Source organism: Puma concolor, chromosome D4 (genome assembly GCF_028749965.1).
Source record: "Puma concolor isolate L17-30 chromosome D4, mPumCon1.1.hap2, whole genome shotgun sequence".
Classification (NCBI taxonomy): Eukaryota; Metazoa; Chordata; class Mammalia; order Carnivora; family Felidae; genus Puma; species Puma concolor.
Genome location: NC_141679.1, coordinates 40,458,678 through 40,479,118, shown reverse-complemented (window position 1 = coordinate 40,479,118; position 20,441 = coordinate 40,458,678). Strand labels below are relative to the sequence as shown.

The following is a 20,441-nucleotide window of genomic DNA, read 5'->3' as shown; positions in this document are numbered from 1 at the left end:
AAATACAGAATTTTAACAGTGAAAAAATAATATAGCATGACCAGAGGGTTGGGGCCATAAAAAGTGACATTTACTCCTCGCTGTTTTAAGGTTGAGCAGTTTTATATAAATGGTTTCTTTAGGAAAGGAAAGGAAATGTAAGCCCCAGAACTTTTACAGTTTTAACCATGTTTTAATTGAATTACTCCAAAATATTTTACATCCCTTTCTTTTTTTTTTTTTAAGTAGAATGAATTTAGTGTCAGTGTAACCCTCCAAATATAGGAGGCAGTTTGAATATAAGAGAATGTTGCATTATCTCTGCAAAGATTTCTCAGAATTTGGTTCTTTTAAACTTTTTGGTGTGTAGATGAAATAGTCAAATGAAATCATTGTCAATTTCTATTACTTAAATTAATCACATGCATGTTTGAAATATATAAATATTGCTTTATATTACTTTCAGGTTTTATGAAATGATTTTATTCAATCTTTTTAAAAAAACCGCTTTATTGAGTATGATTCACATGCCATGTGATTCACCCATTTAAAGTGTACAATTTAGTGGTTTTAATACGTCCACAGAGTTGTGCAACCATTACTAAACCAATTTTATGTATGCATGTAAGTAAATAAGTAAGTAAGGTCTATGCCCAATGTGGGGCTTGAACTCATAACCCAAACATCAACAGTTGCATGCTCTTCTGACTGAACCAACCAGGTGCCCCACCACAATCAATTTTAGAACATTTTCTTCTAAAAAAAAACCTTTTTTTTTTTAACGGTTTTTTTTTTTTTATTTTTGAGAGACAGAGACAGAGAATGAGCAGGGGAGGTAAAGAGAGAGAAGGAGACAGAATCTGAAGCAGGCTCCAGGCTCTGAGCTGTCAGCACAGAGCCCGATGCGGGGCTTGAACTCCCAAACCCCAAGATCACGACCTGAGCTGAAGTCAGATGTTTAACCAAATGAGCCACCCAGTCGCCCCTCAAACGTTTTGATCGTCAAGTTCTTATCTTACATGTTTGACTTCAGTGTTTTTGTCGTTAGTAGAGCCACTTTGAGTAGAGCCGCCCTGTTACAGAGCAAAATCCTCTAAGTTTTACGAACTGTAGCACATTTAAAGTTTGTGTGATAATGTCCCTTGACATTTTACCCTGAGCTATAGGGATGCACATGCTATTAATGCTCAGGGTTATGAATTCACTTGTAGTTTTGCTCCCCTCGCATTTCTTCTATTGCTTTTTGAAGGAGCTCTGCAAGACACTTCCTGTCATTTATTTTCTACTTTGGCAAGTGATTGTGTCAGGGAACCTCTGTGAAGAGCCAAATGTTGCATTGATTTTGGTAGTCTCAAGTTGTATTTTTCTCCCTAAAACATTACTTTGTGGTTTGAAATGCATATTAGGCTCTCTCAATGACTGTAAGTCTTTTAAAAGGCTTAAATAGGAGGTTATTCCTCTCTCTGAGGGATAATTAAAACACCAAAAAAAAAAACCCCTTCCTTTGTATTTATTCATGCATTTACAGCATTAAGGGGATCCCTGATAAACTGAGGGTTGCTGGAGGGGAGACGGGTGGGGGGATGGGCTAAATGGGTGGTGGGCATTAAGGAGGACACTTGTTGGGATGAGCACTGGGTGTTGTATGTAAGTGAGGAGTCACTATATTGTACCCCTAAAACCAATACTACACTGTATGTTAACTAACTTGAACTTAAGTAAATAACAAAAAATAATAAACGGACATACACGCGCGCGCGCACACACACACACACACACACACACACACACGAGGATCCATGCAAAACAATGTGATAATGTTCACTTAGGTTACTTAGGTTTACTCATTTTCTTTAATTTGTTTTATGTTTTGATTTTTCTCTCCTTAAAAAAGTCACTTTCAATTTTTTTTCCTTTAAACATTTCCTTTAAGAAAAAAATCAGTTTTCAATTTTTCTGTAACTACCATAAATTAGCAACTGGATTCTCTCTCCTATAGGCTTTTTTTTAAATTAAAAATTTTTATTTTCATCACTTACAAATTGTATTTTGCCTTCTGATTCTTTCCCGTAGGCTTTTATTTTATATTAGATGGCTAGTGCAAAAGTCTTCAGACCTTAGAATATATCAGTCTCCAAGGTCACATTTGAACATGAATAAACCTTAAGGAAAGGGAGAAGATCAAGAAATGGTTTATAGATATGTAGGATAGGTTAAGGTGGATAGATTTTTTTTTTCCCTTGCTATACAAGGCCTAAACCTAGATGATACTTTAATTAAATTTCTAGATATTTAAAGTAGTGCGTTTTTTTCCTTTGTTCCCCTCACACATAGGTGTGTATATGTGTGAAAATGAGTTTTTCAAAGATATTTCTCACTTTAGATACTTGTATAGTTTCTGAAATTTAACCAATTTAGCTCAACTCTTTCTTTAAGCAAATTTATGATCCAGACCATACATTGGCAAACTCTTCTTTACTGTAAAGGGCCAGATAGTAAATATTTTGAGCTTTATAGACCATACAGCCCCTTAGCTCTGCTACTGTAGCCCAAAAGCTGCTATAGATAATGTGTCAATGAATGGGCTTAGCTGTGTTCAAATAAAACTTTATGTATGGACACTGGAATTCAAATATCATGTGTTTTACATTTCACAAATTCTTCTTGTTCTTTTCAATCACTGAAAATTGTAAAAACCGTTCTTAGCTCATGATTTGCCTGTGGACTATAGCTTGCCAACCGGTGGTCTGGACTCCAGAATTACAGGCTTTCTCTGACTATAGCCAAATGCTGTCTTCTTTTCTGAGGTTACAACATTTCAATTATGAAAGAATTTTACTAGTGTAAAGTATCAGATGCTGAAATGACCAATAATGAATACGCCATATTTATATTTTAAGGCACTGGTTTAAGACATAATGTTTTTATGTTGTCTTTTAATGAAAATCGGCTCATCAGGGAGGGTCTACTTTCTGACTCTAATCTTTGCAATATGTGAATTCAGGGTTTTTTAATATTAGGATGTTTGGCTGTTTCAGCGGCTAAGTGGGAAAAGAGAGATCTGCTTGTGATATTATATAAATTAGTTTTCATTTCACTCACAAAGAATACTAGTGTATCTAAATTAAACTTTAGTGTTGCTCTCTCACATAAGTTTTCATTAAAATAAGAACTGTAAGTAAGAAGTGAAAAGATTTTATTTTAAAATGAAATTTTTGATGCAAAAGATACTTTCTCAACTTCAATATTATTGGAACAATTAATTTGTTATTATTATTGATTTCTTCTGTAGCAGAAGTTTTCATAATACTTCACTATATAAAATTCTTGTATATTGATTTTACTCTTGTCATTAAACTAAAATAATGAAATTAAAATAGGATATCTTCTTAGAAAATTGAATACTACCTGGTATTATCTTCTTTTACTCATATTTAAAATGTTTTGTTTTTAAACATTTAAACTTTATACTTGAGCAGGTATTTAGTCATATGTGTGCTTGTCATACTTTGCATATACTGATAATTCATTCTGAATATTTGGAGTCAGGTTAATTTTACTATGCCCAGGCTTTTAACAAGGTTAGAGTGTAGTATAAACATAGGGTTGGAAAAAAATGAACCTAAGTGTTAAAAAAGGTTTAAGAATTCTGTAAAATTCCCTTTTAACAAATATTAAATAGATACATTCTGTGTCATAAAGCATTTGTGTTGGTAGATGACTTTCCTGTAGTTCTTATAGATCTCATTAGAAAGACCTATGCTGAAAACAAATGACTTTTCTCTTTATTTCTGTAAACCTAATGTTTTTAGCACAAAACTTAAATGTGTACTCTTTAATTACAACTTAAAAGAAATTGCTACTTGATTGTAGGAAATAGTTTTGTAAAGAACTCCCTTATTTCCATTAAATAGTAATTATCTTATAATCTTCTTTACTTCTGAAATCATTCTAATACCTCCAACCCTCTCCTATAAACACTCCCAAATGAATTTATTGATATTAAAGTATAGAAAGTTTGGGAGGTGGGAATGCTATCTCTGTTTTTCTAATGAGTTAATAGGATTAATTTTGATTTCTTAGTCTATGAAACCAGGATTCAGCATTATTTCTTTTTTAGTTAATAAAATTTCTAGAAATAAATTTGTTTACATAAAATTCTGTTTAACTATAATGATTTGCTGGGGTGCCTGGGTGGCTTAGTCGGTTAAGCGTTCGACTTCAGCTTAGGTCATGATCGCGCGGTTCGTGAGTTTGAGCCCCGTGTTGGGCTCTGCGCTGACAGCTCAGAGGCTGGAGCCTGCTTGGGATTCTGTCTCTCCCTCTCTCTCTGCCCCTCCCCCGCTTGCTGTCTCTCTCTCAAAAATAAACATTAAGAAAAATAAATGAAATATAATAACCGGTTTTACTTTAGGGTTTTGTCATTAAATTTTACTGATAGCAGTTTATCCGAAACCCAGATGCGTTACTTTCTATCATTTAGTTTGACTACTAATAGTGTCTTACTATTATAGTGTTTAAAATTAGAAGTGTACAGAATAAGACTTTAATAGAGTAGAACAGCAATATTTATGTCAAACTCTCTTACAGTGAAGATGTAGAAGAAGAATATTTTCTTGGATCTATCTTCCTATCTATCTATCTATCTATCTATCTATCTATCTATCTATCTATCTATCTATGAAAGAGAGAGAGAGGGAGGACTTCCTATAAAGTCTTCTAAACTGTTGTTGCTAAATTTCAGCAGTACTCTTTTGCCTTTAGTAAATGGATTTTAATTTCCTTCTCTAGAACGGGAGTTCTGGGAATTATGTAACAAATGTAATTTGATGAGACCAAAGCGATCCCATCACTGTAGCCGCTGCGGGCACTGCGTGAGGAGAATGGATCATCACTGTCCGTGGTAAGAAATGGATAATTTACTTTTAGGAAGAAAAAAGAAAGAAACAGTGAAAAATAAATCTTAGGACTTAGCATATTTAAACAAAAGTTATATTAAAGTTATGCAGTTAAACAAAAGTTATTAAAGTTATGCAGTTTAAAAAAAAACCCTTTAGTGAGGATAATAAGGATACCTTTTTCTATCAGGTTCTATCAACTCTCAAAGTCATTTTTGCACATTTTGCACATTACACGCATGCTGGATATGTACAAGTGGTAGTTCACTGCTTCTGCTGAACTGCCAACATTTTTGGTCAATAGGGGGCTCTCTTGTAATATTTTAAAAAACGGTTCAGTTGAGAACTAGCGTTTTGAAAACAAATGCTGTGAGAATTCTGCATTGTATCTCATTTCAAAGCTGTCACAAAAATCTGTGAGCAAGATATTGTATTTAATTCTGTTTTCCTAGCATGGGATCTCTGTATAAATATTTAAACTAGTATAGCGTAGCACTTTGTAAATATATCTAAATACATATATATTTATGTTTGTACACTCATACATGCATATATACAAAGTTAACTGCACAATGGGCTTTTGAAATTTATAACTGCATTTATCTGTAGTTGACTTAAGGGTGGAGTTTAGCTTTGACAATGCTGATCAATTTAGAGTTCCCCATATTTTTTGATAACTTACTTTGATAGCATCATTTAAGGTTGGTTACCAAGCTTTTAGTGAAAATTGGATTTTTACTATAAATCTATTATTTAAATAGAAAGTATTTCCTGAGATTAGGAAAAAAATAAAAGCATTTTTTAAAAAAGCATTTTAGATAGAAGCACTTGGTTACTATATAAAAAGGCTTAAAATTGTCTGATTCCATTAACGGGATAGTGTAGTATATTAATATATAGTTGATGTTTAAAAAATATGCTTTGAATTTCAACAGATTAATTCTCAAGTGAATTTCTAAACCTCAGTGATCTGTTTACAACTATAATAGTAATAGACTAAAAAGAAAAGGCTAGGTAAAACATGTATTATTGGGTAAGTGGTAATCACACTGAAAAACTCAACTGCATACCCTTTTTTAGAGTACTGTTTCTGATTAACTAATTAAATATGTAATGAATGTTCAAATTACAGTTGGATACCCGTCCTTCCTTTGAAAGGAATGCATTATTTTAAGCTTTAAAATAATCAACTAGGAGATGTTTTGGTCCTGTAGAGATTAGCGATATTCCTTATTTTAAGGAATAAAGATTAACTTGGTGACAAAAAAAATGTGCTATTAGCCTAAATTTTGAGATTGGGGTGAGCTGTCTGTCTGTCGGTTTCTTCTGTGGTTTTCGTCAGCTTCTCAGAGTCCTGGTGGGAAGAAGAGTGGAAGTAGAAAGAGTTGGAGGTAGGAAAGGAGGGTAGACCAGTGGCCTTAAAAAGACTGAGGGACTTTCCTGATTGAATTCCTTAGTAGAGCATTGCTGAGATAGTCAGAGGGTAAGGGCAGTGGACAGTGTAAATTGGAAGCAAAGAGAATTTTTGAGATTTTCAGAAACTGCATTATCGTAACTGCCTAAGAGCTTTAGATTTGGAGGTCAGTTCTCAGGTCACCTTGAGATTTTCTGTTTCAGGCTCTGATTACTCTTTCTGAATAGCTTGTTACTGAAAGGACTCTTACATATAGACTGAGTACCTTAGTGTTTCTTAAAGCCCTCCGGTTAAGAAGAATGCCATCATCATAGCAGTTATGTCTTAAATTTGGGCAGGACGAGGAGAATGGGGTGAGCAGAAGTCATGGAAGCAACAGCTGGTGAAGAGTGTGTTTGAGATCACACACGAGCACGCTTCCTGCTTGCGAAAGAAAGCCCTGCTTGCGAGTAGCAAAACCCAGGCATTCTCGTGTTTACAAAGCCTGAGATCTTAAGTTTAGGAAATGCTTCTGCAGGTTTTCCATTTCATTCTATGTCTGATTTTAAAAAGTAGTTTCAATGATACACCTTTAAAACAACAATTTGTTAGGAACTGAACCTGTTGTATCTCCCCCCCTCCCCCCCAAACAATGGCAGTATAATGCTATAGTGAAATGAAAACATTTGTAAAAGTAAATTATGGTTCTGGGCTAGGGTTTTCTGCTGGAGTTGTAAAATATTTTGAAAATTGGGGTATGATAAATAAATTTGGAACGATAAAATATTGAGTTTGCATTAGCCTTGAAAATGTTAGGATGATAACGTTAATTATTTTTCCTGGTTATGGTTCACTATTGTCCTGGTGGAAGTGTAGCTCTGAGAATTTGTAAATACTTTTGGATATGTGTTTATTTCCAGCAACTAAGGGTGGATTTTAAAAGTAAGAAAAATTGCGAATGCTTAGCAGTAATGTCAAAGCGGCAGGTTTTAAGTTCTTTTGCTTCCAATCGTTCGAATTGCTCTCCACAGCTGGAATGCTGGAATGGGAGAGCGATATATAGAAGGCTCTTGTTTTCTTGGCTACTGTCTCTTCCTCTGGCAAGTGTCTTAACTCCTTTGTTCCTGCTCCCCTATCAGTGAAACGGGGAGACTGCCATCTGCTCTTCCTGCCACACTGGGTGGTTGTGACTTGAAGGCAGATCATCTCCACGGACTTCCTTTTTGTCAAGTAGAAAGTGCTTTACAAATGTGAGGAGGCATATTTGTAGTGTAGCTTTTCCTATGCACGGTTTGCTTTTAGGTTTAGGTGATGTTAGCATATCTCCGGGAAGTCAAGCATAATATGAAGTTGTTTGTGTTTATTTTTACCAGCCCCAAGGTTAACATTTTATTAAAGTTGAAAATATTGTTTCTGTTTTCATTTTTTTCTTCAGGATTAACAATTGTGTTGGCGAAGATAATCATTGGCTTTTTCTGCAGTTGTGTTTCTACACAGAACTTCTTACTTCCTACGCACTGATGTTTTCTTTCTGCCACTATTATTACTTTCTTCCACTAAAAAAGCGTAACTTGGTAAGAAATGTTCATGTTCACTGATGTTAGAACAGCTGTAGCATACAGTTATTAACATGTGGTTCCTTTAAGTGCAGAGGATTGGAAACAAAAAACAACAAAAATATACTCCAAACTTGGTGAATTTGAGAATGTATTGGGGTTGAGAAAGTAGACTCTAATCTGACATTCCCTTTTAACCAAATCCATTTATGATTATTTATTAGTGTTGAGTGACTTTCTTTAAAAAGCAACATACGAGGTCTTTCAATATGTATGTTTTGGTTTAAGAATATCTACGATAATGAGGGAGAAAGTGAAAAATGTTAACTTCTCATTTCTTTTCAGGAATAAAAACAGACTTCAATTTTTTAAAGTTTCTCAAGGGAATGTTAAGTTTTTGAGAAAAAGGACCTTTTTTCCCTTTGACTTTAAACAATTATGATAAGAATTTGCAAGGTTCTTTAAAAAGTTATTGTCGTATATACCATCGGAAGGAGTGCTTTTCCCACTGTATACAGGAATAACAATAGATCTTAGTAAGACCTGCCCCAAATAATGCTAGTAGGGGTGGTTGGCAGCAACAAGTTTTAAGTACTTGACCAAGTACCAACACCATGCAGTGGGCATGTTGTTCCAATTCTCACTTTAATGCACAAAACAACCACGTGAGGTGGGTACAGTGTCCCCCAGTTTTGTAGATGAGCAAACAGACTAATAGAGATTAATTAAGTAGTTACTGAAGGCACAAAGCTAGTAAGTGAGTATTCAGCTGGTTTTAGTTGTAGAACTGGGATTTGAATCTGATCTTGTGTTTTTGAATCTTCCCCTCTGTGTTTTGTGTATACGGTTGGTATTGAAGCCTGATCTTGTGCATAATTTGGACTTGGATTGTGTTTTGAAATTGTGTGTGTGTATGTGTGTGTGTGTGTGAGAGAGGGAGAGATACACACACACACACACACACAGACGAGACCGAGAAAGAGGCAGGCAGGTAGACAACACGGAACGACAGCATGCACAAGGGTGTGGGTGCATGTGCACACGTGAGGAAGGAAGGTAGGGTAGAAGAAAGAGGAGAAAGACCACAGTCCTTGATGGAGAAGGGGAATTTTTCTTTCCTGTTCATGTCATTTCATACTGCTTGAATCCTTTGTATTAAATAATAACAATTTCAGTGGTGGTACATTTAATTAAGTTTTAGAATAAGGGAGTGGGAGGTCTCTCTAAAGAATAAGGTCTTGGGGCGCCTGGGTGGCACAGTCGGTTAAGCGTCCGACTTCAGCCAGGTCACGATCTCGCGGTCCGTGAGTTCGAGCCCCGCGTCAGGCTCTGGGCTGATGGCTCGGAGCCTGGAGCCTGTTTCCGATTCTGTGTCTCCCTCTCTCTCTGCCCCTCCCCCGTTCATGCTCTGTCTCTCTCTGTCCCAAAAAAAATAAATAAAACGTTGAAAAAAAAAATTAAAAAAAAAAAAAAAGAATAAGGTCTTTAAGTTCAGCGTATTTAGATAATTTTAGTATAGATGATCATTTTGTATAACTAAAAGGATATTTGCTATTGTTGCTTGGCTGTGTATGTCGGCGGGGCCCTGTGATTATGTGTATTTCCTATAGATTGAGCAACTGAAATTAGATACTAACTGAAAAAAGTTCAACAGGGAGAACTTTATGGGTGTTTGACTTTTTCACACTGAGAATTTAGTGCATGCCAGTACTGTAGTTTTAGACATGTTTCATCTTATTTATAGATTGATTTCTGGTATAATTGGCATTATAGTTAGACTATGTAAAAGGCTGAACGTATTCCTCCAAGAGTGACCTATCTCAAATAATCGAGCCTCGTAAGAAAAGCATTCAAATAAAATTTCCCAGTGAGGGGCGCCTGGGTGGCTCAGTCGATTAAGCATCTGACTGCAGCTCAGGTCACGATCTTGGGGTTCATGAGTTCAAGCTCTGCATCAGGCTCTGTGCTGACAGCTCAGAGCCTGGAGCCTGCCTCGGGATCCTGTGTCTCTCTCTCTCTCTGCCCCACTCCTGCTTACACTCTGTCTCTCTTTCTCTCTCAAAAATAAACAAACATTAAAAAGAATTTTGTTTTAGTTTCTCAGTGAGACCAGGGTCATACTTTTTTGAAGAGAGATAAAATTTAGTGGCGTTAATGAAAACCCAATAGGGGTTTTTGCATTGTAGGAAAGTGGAGGGGATTGGCAAACTATGGACCTTGAGTTAAATTTGACCCTTCACCTGTTTTTATTAATAACGTTTTACTGAAACACACCTATTTACATTTGTTTCCATATTGTCTACATTTGCTTTTGGGCTACAACAGCAGAGTTGAGTAGTTGTGACAGAGACATTTGGCCCAAAAAGCCTGAAATGTTAACTCTTTGGCGCTCTATATTGAGTTTGCCAACCCCTGGTAGTAGAATGATCTTGGCTTTGTGAGCAGACACACTTAAGATCAAAGCCTGACTTTTCTTACTTTATGTATAACCTTTGACACCATGTTTAGCTTTTCTGAATTGCAGTGCTCTCTTCTGGAAAATGTGAATAATAAAAGAGATTAAATGAGATAACACATGTGAAAGTATGATATATAATAGACATTCAGTTTATGTTATGTTTGACTTTATAAAAGCTCTCAAAAAGAGGGAACAGCTTTTCTTTGGCCTGTTAAATTTTATGAAAATTTTACAGACCCTTTAACAGTATTACTGGGAGACCAATGATAGACTAAAGAAATTTCGATAATCAAGAATATAATGGTAATGTTTAACTGAAGGATTAAGACATTTGAAATTACAAACTGATTTCCCTCTCCAAATGAAAGGTAGAAACTTTGGAAAATTTCTGCCAGTTAGAGAAAGAATCACTTTTTTAAATGGGAAAACTGGTTCTAGGCGGTAATATTTGAATCCTTAGATATATATATAAATATTATATGTTACATGATTTTATTAGATAAATATTTAAATGCATACTGAATGTTGACAAAAGACCAGCAGAATAGTAAGTGTTTGTTAGGAGATACAAAATGTAGGAAGAAAGTAGAAAAAGTGCAGAGAAGCTGAGTTATGTAGAAGATTAGAGGTGTGGTTTCATTCTTTGCATGTGGCTGTCCAGTTTTCCCAGCACCATTTACTGAAGCGATAGTCCTTTCCCCATTGACTGTTCTTGGCCCCTTTGTCAAAAATTAATTGACCATATATGCATGGGTTTATTTCTCGGTTCTCTGTTTTGTTCCATTGATTTATGTGTCTGTTTTTGCACCAGTATCATACTGTTTTGACTACTAAAGCTTTTTAATATAGTTTAAAATCAGAAAGTGATGCCTCCAGCCTTCTTTTTCTTTCTCAGGACTGGTTATTCAGAGTTTTTTGTTATTCTGTACAAATTTTAGGATGGTTCTGTTTCTGTGAAAAAAATGCCATTGGGATTTTGGTCGGGTTTGCATTGAAATCTATACATTGCTTGGGTAGTAGACATTTTAAGAATATTTCATTCTTCCAATCCATGAGCACAGAATAGCTTTCCATTTTATTAGTGTTTTCTTCAATTTTTTTCATTGGTGTCTTGGTTTTTACTGTACAGATCTTTTACTTCATTAGTTACATTTATTCCAAGGTATTTTTTGATGCAGTTATAAATGGGATTATTTTCTTAAATCTCTTTCTGATAGTTATTAGTTTACAGAAACACAACCGATATTTGTATATTGACTTTGTATCCTGCGACTTTACTCAGTTCATTTAGTAGTTCTAACAGATTTTGGTGGAGTGTTTAGGTTTTTCTATATATATCATGTCAGATGCAAAGAGAGAAAGTTTTACTTCTTTTCTAATTTGGATGCCTTTTTGTTCTTGCTTAATTGCTCTAACTTGCAGTACTAAGTTGAATAAGTGGTAACAGTGGACATCCTTGTCTTTGATCTTAGAGCAAAAGCTTTCAGCTTTTCATTATTGAATATGATGTTCCTCTGGGCTAGTCATATATGGCCTTTATGATGTTGAGATATGTTCCTTCTACACCTAATTTTAAGACTTTTTATCATGAATGGATGTTGAATTTTGTAGAATGCTTTTTTTCTGCATTATTGAGATCATCGTGATTTTTTTTTCATTTTATTAATGTGGTGTATCACGCTGTTTTGCAGATGTTGAACCATCCTTGTATTCCTGGAATAAATTCAACTTGATCATGGTGTATGATTTTTTTTAACGTATTGATGAATTCACTTTGCTTATGTTTCGTGGAGGATTTTTACATCTGTGTTCATCAGGGATTTTGTTGTGTGATTTTCTTTTTAAAAAAATTTTTTGGTTTAATGTTTGTTTATTTTTGAGAGAGAGAGACAGAAAGAGATAGATCAGGGGAGGGGGAGAGAGAGAGGGAGACACAGAATCTGAAGCAGGCTCCAGGCTGTCAGCACTGAGCTGAACGTGGGGCTGGAACTGGTGAACCACGAGATCATGACCTGGGCTGAAGTCAGGTACTTAACTGCCTGAGCCACCCAGGTGCCCCTGCTTTTCTTTTATTCTAATGTTGTCTGATTTTGGTAGCAGGTTAATGCAAGCCTTGTAGAGTGATTTTTGAAAGTATGCCCTCTTCAGGTTTTGTAATAGTTTGAGAAGGATTGCAATAGTTTGAGAATTCTTCTTTGAGTGTTTGGTAGAATTCACCAGTGAAGCTGTCTGGTCTTGGACTTTTCTTTGTTGAGTGGCTGTTGATTACTGATTCAGTTTCCTTACTAGTAATTGGTCTGTTCAGACTTTCTGTTTCTTCATGATTCAGTTCTGATAGGTTATATGTTTCTAGGAATTTATCTGTTTTCTTCTTGGTTGTCCCATTTATTGCTATATCATTTTTATAGTATAGTAGTCTCTTATGATTCTTATGTTTGTATGGTGTCAGTTGTAATGTCTCCTCTTTCTGATTTGATTTGAGTCCTCTTTTTCTTTTTTAAGTGTGTCTAGCTGAAGATTAATCCATTTTCTTTATCTTTTCAAAGACTCTGCTTTTAGTTTCCTTAATCTTCTCTATTGTCTTTTTAGCCCTATTTCATTTATTTCTGCTCTTATTATCATGATTTCTTTCCTTCTCCTAACTTTTGGCTTAGTTTCTTCTTTTTCTAGTGCCTCGAGGTATTAAGTTAGGTGGTTTGAGATCTTTCTTTTTTCCTAATTTAGGAATTTGTTGCTGTGAACTTCTTTCAGAACTGCTTTTGCTGTGTCTCCTAAGTTGTAGTGTGTTCAATTTCTATTTTCATTTTCCTCAAGATGTTTTTTTGATTTCTGTTTTGATTTCTTCTCTGACACATTGGTTGTTCAGTAGTATGTTGTTTCATCTCCACGTATTTGTGAATTTTCCAGTTTTCTTCTTGTAATTGATTTCTAGTTTCATACCATTGTGGTTGGAGAAGATGTTTGATATGATTTCAGTCAACTTTATGAAGACTTGTTTTGTGGCCTAACATGTGATCTGCCCTGGAGAATGTTCTGTTTATGTTTGAGAAGACTATATATTCTGCTCTTGGGTGGGATGGTCTATAAATGTCTGTCTGCTCTAATGTGTAGTTTCAGTCCAGTGTTTTCTTAATTTCCTGTCTGGATGTTCTATCCGTTGTTGAAACTGGAGTATTGAAGTCCCTGCCATTATTGTATTGCTGCCTATTTCTCCCTTCAGGTCTGTTGATATTTGCTTTATGTATTTAGGTATTCCTATGTTGTGTGCATAAATATTTACAAATATTATATCCTGTTGTTGAATTAATCTCTTTATCATTATATTGACCTTCCTTGTCTCTTAATATAGTCTTTGGCTTAAAGTCTGTTTTGTCGGATATAAAAGTATAGCTACTTCTGCTTACTTTTGGTTTCCATTTACATCAAGTATCTTTTTCTATCTCTTTACTTGCAGTCTGTGTGTCCTTAAAGCCAAAGTGAGTCACTTATAGGCACCATATTGTTGAGGGTTTTTTTGTTTGTTTGTTTGTTTGTTTTTTTTTTGGTGAAATCTATTCAGCCATTCTTTGTCTTTTGATTGGAGTATTTGTCCATTTACATTTAAAGTAATTGTTAATAGGTATGCAGTTCCTTTTTCCCTATTGTTAATTGTTTTCTGTCTGTTTTATAATTCCTTTGTTCCCTTCTTCTCTTGCTCTCTTTGTGATTTGATGATTTTCTGTAGTTGTGTTGTATACTGTTGTGTAGGAATTGCTCAGCTAGTTTCTGGGTTTCTTTCAAAGAGAATTGTTCCATGTGTAGCAGTAGATCCAGTGTGTCTGTGAAAAGAGTTGAGTTCAGAAGCCTCACATGTCACCACCTTGGACTGGCACTCCCTTCTTTTTTGGTCTTTATATTTCAGTTATTCTGTATTGTGCTTCACTGTCTTCTTTGCATCTTTCCTATTTGAGAGTTTATGTAATTTCTTGAAACTCTGGCTTGAAGTCTTTCTTAAGTTACAGACCTTTCTTTGCCTATATCACTTCAAATGTTGCTTCTGCCAAACTTTGCTTTTACGGTTCTGATTTTCTCATTTTGTGTACATGAGGTCTCACTGCACTGCATACCTTTCACAGTCTTTTCTGTATTTTATTTTTTTCTCTGTGTTTCAGATGGCTGTTTTCTACTGACCTTTATTCTGGTTTACTGATCAGCTCTTCTGCTCTGTCAAACCCCTCCACTGAGTTATTCATTCACTTAGAATTTTTCACTGTCAAAATTTTCATTGATCCCTTTTTCATAGATCACTAGTTTGGTGAAATTCTCCTATTTATCTTCTATACTTGTGCACATTTTAATTAAAGTTATTTTAATGTCTACGTCTGACAATTTCAATATTGAGATCTACTTGTGGGTCTGTTTCTGTTGACTCTTTTTTTCTGTCTCTCTTAGTTTCCAATTATTTGTTCCTTTCTTCTGGCATATCTGATAAATTTTGTTGGATGCCAGCCATTTTATATGACAAACTGTAGAAGATCTGTTTTATTTATTTATTTATTTTTTCAAGATATGATTTACTTACTTTTTTTGGACAGGCAGTAAGAGAAGGCTCATCTCGGTCCAACGAAGGGTTTGTATGACAAATATTTCTAAGACTAAATAATAGAACATTGGTCTTAATACAGCAGTTCTTTTGAAGATAACATTGCATTTATTGAGGTTTTGTAAGGATTTATAATTGCTGGGTTTGGTCTTTGCGAAGGACTACTTTCAGTTTGCCTTCTCTCTTACGATGTAGCCCTTCATGAGTCTCAGTCGAAAACCTTAGGTGTTTACTGTGGATTGTACCTTTTCCTTGTTCTTTCCCCAAATGTTTTCCCTCACAGGTGTCATTGGCAGTAGCATTTTGTTTAAAAATTTCTTCCCAAGTGATTCTTATCAGTGTTGTCTGCACAACTCCAGGAGATAACACTCACATCCTAGTCTATGTGAAAGGTGTCCTATGGGGTTGTACAGAACAGTGCTGCTCTAGCCGCTGTGCTCTAGCACTGTTGTACTGTAGGGAATGAGACTTGGGATGGGCTTTCAGCATAGGTGGAGATTAACCAGACGAGGACATGAAGGAAGTCCTTGTTGAATAAGAGGACAACTAAAGGCAATAATGGAAACAATTGGTTTTAAGGTCAAGTCTGCTCTAAAATACTAATAATACTGTACAGCAAATGTTTCTAAGGCTAAATAATAGAACCTTGTTCTTGCTACAACGCTTCTTTTAATGATGACATTTATTGTATTTTTTTTAATAAAGGTAGGAAAAATACCAGTAATTTCAGTGCAAAAGTCATCATTATTATCATTGACATTAAAAAAAAAAAAATAACGTTTTGTAGTGGACCATTTTTCGGACAATGCTGCCCCATCAATTTTTTTCTAAGTTTTTGCTGTGTCTTTTTATTTTATTTTATTTATTTTTTATTTTTTTCAATATATGAAGTTTATTGTCAAATTGGTTTCCATACAACACCCAGTGCTCATCCCAACAGGTGCCCTCCTCAATACCCATCACCCACCCTCCCCTCCCTCCCACCCCCCATCAACCCTCAGTTTGTTCTCAGGTTTTAAGAGTCTCTTATGCTTTGGCTGTCTCCCACGCTAACCTCTTTTTTTTTTTCCTTCCCCTCCCCCATGTGTCCTTTTGATTTTTCTCTAAAGCGCACGAACCAAACTATATCCAGCTCTTCACTTGGTGTGTAAAGCTGGCCAGATAGTGTCAGAAACCTGTAAAGCTGGCCAGATAGTGTCAGTTATTTGAGATGTGGAATAAAAGTCCCCCAGTGTCCCTAATTATCTTTGGAGCTTGTATTAATGATCACTGTGTATCGTTCTTGTGGAAATATTAGCACAATTAAGGCATGCCATAGCCTCTGACCCTGTATTCTGTCAGCCAAAGAAGTGAAAGCTCTAGTCTGTGTTCTTCTTTATACCCTTTCGGGTTGGTAGATGGCAGCATCGTATCTTTGCCAGCCAAATTCTAAAGCTGAGTGCTGGTTCTCTGGGTGGGAAAAGAAAGTGTTAACGACTCTTCCTTCGGTTTTTGTTTCGTTTGTTTGTTTTTAAGCCGAGAGTGTTTATTAATTAAACAAAAGAAGAAATGAATTGTCATTTACACTTTGTTGTAAAGGCACTCCACCTGTATTCAGTAGAAAATTGGTACATCTTGGTTAAGCTCAAGGAAGAGAGCCTTGAGAGAGAAAGCATGCCGTTCACAAACTCTGGGAAGTGAAGGGCTTGGAACCCTGGTTTTCTTCCATTTCTCTTCTAGTAACCTCCTCCTGTCAAGAGAGTTCTTTCTGTGCTGGATTGTTTTAACTGCTTTGCATTTGCCCTGTTGTTTTTTTTAGAGTAACCGTGCTTTTTGGGTTTCTTCTTAATCTTTATTTTTAAAATATCCACCTGTCATGAACTTTAAAAAATGTATATTTTTACTATGTGAAGCTTTGAGGAAATATTTCAATATATCCTTTAAGGAGGGAAGGAGGTAGTAAGAACTTAAGGAGATAATTTATTCAGCAGGAATCAATGCCCATAGTAAGAATATATTTTTAAGCTGTAAATATTGATAAATATCCTAAGTTTTATACTAAAGAAGGCCTAAGAACCTAAAATGAATTAGTATTACTATTTTCTTTGTAAATACTAGCTAAAATAATCTCAAAATACTCTGGATAGACAAAAAATACATTTATCTGGAACAACTGCAGAAACTTAATAGGTATCTAAGTAAAAGGGAATCAAAATTAAACATTTTGGTTAAAATCACAGAATCCAAAATCAATGAAGATCATAGGCTTTCATCTTAAACATTTTGGACAAGTTTTTCAAATGTTAGATGTCAAATTAGTTTGACCATCATTTGCACTTATCATGCCAATATAATGTTAAATTTTACTTTTAAAACCCCTCTTGAAACTAATGTCTTACTTTAGTGATTGGGATGAAATCATTTTAAAGATTTCAAAACCTGTAGATGAGGGGAATGATTTGGCATTTTAAATGCATAAAATAGATGGATGTTAAATTGAAATTTCTGTGACCAGTGTTCATATTTGACTTTTTCACATAGTTGTTTTTAATATAAGCACTTGTCATATGGCGTGTTATTAAATCATAACAGTGTATTTCATTTTATTGTGTGCTAGCTTACCAAAACCAATATTAGAAAAATATAGCTTTATAATTAAATATGAAGTATCACTATACTTAGTATACTTTAAAAAATTTATTATTCATAGATTCATAAATATATCATTAGTCATATTTTTCATGAATTTTACGTGCTGTTATTCTGGAGCTGTAAACATTTGATTAGTGGAAAATGTCAACTCCTTTAAAATATTCCTGCGAGGATAAGTAGCATGGTTCCCATTGTACCGATAAGGTGACTGAGATTCAGAGCAGTCTGAAACTTGTCCAGTCTGAGAGTTACCACTTGGCAGGTGTGATTTCAGCCCATTTCTTGCTGTCTCTAAGTCAGTATTCTTTCCAGGTGCTATTGTACTTTTTGTATTTTTCCCTAAGGGCATTTTTTTGTCCTAACAATTTTATCGTAGCATTATTAATTTAAAAATGTACAGATTAAAAAATGCTGGAGTGTCACAAAATCTGTTCTATGGAGAAAGCTCATTGAAATCTCCTGATTGGTGACTTCATATTTCGCTGTTTCATTTTTCATTGAGATATCCTATTTTTTTTTTTTTTAATTTTTTTTTTTTTCAACGTTTATTTATTTTTGGGACAGAGAGAGACAGAGCATGAACGGGGGAGGGGCAGAGAGAGAGGGAGACACAGAATCGGAAACAGGCTCCAGGCTCTGAGCCATCAGCCCAGAGCCTGATGCGGGGCTCGAACTCACGGACCGCGAGATCGTGACCTGGCTGAAGTCGGACGCTTAACCGACTGCGCCACCCAGGTGCCCCAAGATATCCTATTTTTAATAGCTTATCTAATATGAAGACTGTCAAAATAGACCTTATTAAGGCATTTTAGTGGTTTAAATATTTTTTTAAAATTTGTACCTACTTGCAGTCTCTTATTGTACGCAATACTGTCTGCCTATGTGAGAAAATCAGAGGTTGTTTTCTTTTTGAAATAAAAACTTTGTAGCTATTAGTATAGAGATTTTGCAACTAATAATTTGTGTCATAACCACGTTAGTTCTAAGGTGACATCTTTTAAATTCTTTTTAGATGAAGTAGATTCACATAATTTCCAACTGGTTCCTTTATACCTAGTTTTTTGCGAAGGCCCGAAACTAATCTGTGAATTACATTTAAGGCTATGTATGGGGAGAGTGACAGAAGGGGGAAGGAAGGGAGAGAATTTCAAAAAGTGAATGCTTCCAATATTCAGAGAAGGAAAATAATGTTTAGCAGTCCAGCTAACTCTTCGAGGAAGATACATTATTATTATTCCAATTAGCTCATATCTAGTAGCGTTGCTAAAGATTTGATGTCAGGTATAACAATGCCACAGGATTATTTGCCTAGCTTTTGGCTAACAAAGAATAGAAATAGCCAGAAGATTGGATTGCAGGTAGCTTCGAATACTGGTTAATCTCTTTATAGTTTATCTTTCTATATAACCAATCTTAAAGTGTCCTGAATGCTTTATTGCTATTTAAAAAATATTTTAGAATTTGCTCCATAACCTTTGTTTTTTGATGTCTATAAAGTCATATGGTCACTTTAGAATGGATAAAATTGCTGAAATATGTATTTAACTTTTTGGATTTGGGGGAAAATAGTTGAGAATAGCCAAGTATAGTTTGGAATTCAGGATACAGTGAAATGAAAATGACTTTTAATGCTAATATGATGGTAATTGGCATTTTTGTTCATGGACCCTGAAATGGTAGTGGAGATGTCATCCCTTGGTAAATTTTTTTTTTTTTTTTTTTTGGCTTGGAAGTTATAGTGTCAGATACACAATTAGTTTATATTTGTAGGGGGAAAAAATAGACAGTTTAAGAATGCCACGTCATTCTAACAGTTGTCAGTTCTGTGTGTCAGTATATCCCTGTGCTTTTAGGGTTACATGGAACACAGAAACCTTCTAATAATTCTTAACCTTGCCCTGCAATACCAGGTCTACTGAATATATATCCTCAGTAAATTTGTTTTATACAGCTCATTATTTATGAAGATTATAGCATTTAGTAAAAGATTTAACCCTTTTTTATTTCTAAGAATGGTTCAGTCACTTTGAGGTTTTTTTTTTAATTTTTTTTTTTTAACGTTTATTTATTTTTGAGACAGAGAGAGACAGAGCATGAACGGGGGAGGGGCAGAGAGGGAGGGAGACACAGAATCGGAAGCAGGCTCCAGGCTCTGAGCCATCAGCCCAGAGCCCGACGCAGGGCTCGAACTCACAGACCGCGAGATCGTGACCTGAGCTGAAGTCGGACGCTTAACCGACTGAGCCACCCAGGCGCCCCCAGTCACTTTGAGTTTAAATGGTCACAGCCTGGCAGCAGTTTTATTGTCTTGTTCATCTTTGAAATCGTAAGTTAAGTGGTAAATGTAGCAAGAAAATAGGGTCTCTTGTGTTGTTTTTTATTAAATTGTTCCAGTTTTTTCTGGAATTTTTACTGTCAAAATATGGGAAGGCAGATAAAATGTTTTTCTAAATTATTTTACCCTCAACCATGAACCTGACAGGTACCAGTGCAGTTTGCTCCCTAACAAAACTGCAGTTATATCTATATGCAAACTTAATGTGTAATCCTGAATGCTCAGTGATAGCCATTAGTTATGTGTGAATAATGATTTTTTTTCCTTTAGATATTAATTTCCATTAGGATTTAACAAAACTGAAAAGATGCATATTACTTGAGGGCTGGAGGTGAGAGAGGGATGTACAGAATAGTCCTGTAACTTCCTTGCCTGCATTTTGGAATATAATGGTAAAACTTAAGCCAAGGCTTATTCCAAAAAGTGCTGATGACCATTCAGATGTAACAGGATTTTATTTTATCCAAGAGTAATTGCCACATGAACCCGACTTCAGCATGTGAAATTGGTTATGAAGCCATTTTGAAAATTCAAGTCTGTATGCTTTAGATATCTCAGTTGTGTTCTAAGCCATTTTCATTTTTGGAAAATGGGAAAAACCAAATCCCT

General features: G+C 35.2%; 1 protein-coding gene across 7 annotated transcripts in view; it reads left to right on the top strand.

Moving 5' to 3' along the window:
- ZDHHC21 (zDHHC palmitoyltransferase 21) overlaps nt 1-20,441 on the top strand; it is a 93,055-nt gene that overhangs the window by 18,854 nt on the left and 53,760 nt on the right. For all 7 annotated transcript variants that reach the window (XM_086685321.1, XM_086685319.1, XM_086685322.1 and 4 more), the window contains 2 exons: nt 4,771-4,882; nt 7,706-7,844. In XM_086685321.1, the coding sequence (XP_086541447.1) occupies nt 4,771-4,882; nt 7,706-7,844 (251 nt within the window). The remainder of the gene's footprint in view (nt 1-4,770; nt 4,883-7,705; nt 7,845-20,441) is intronic.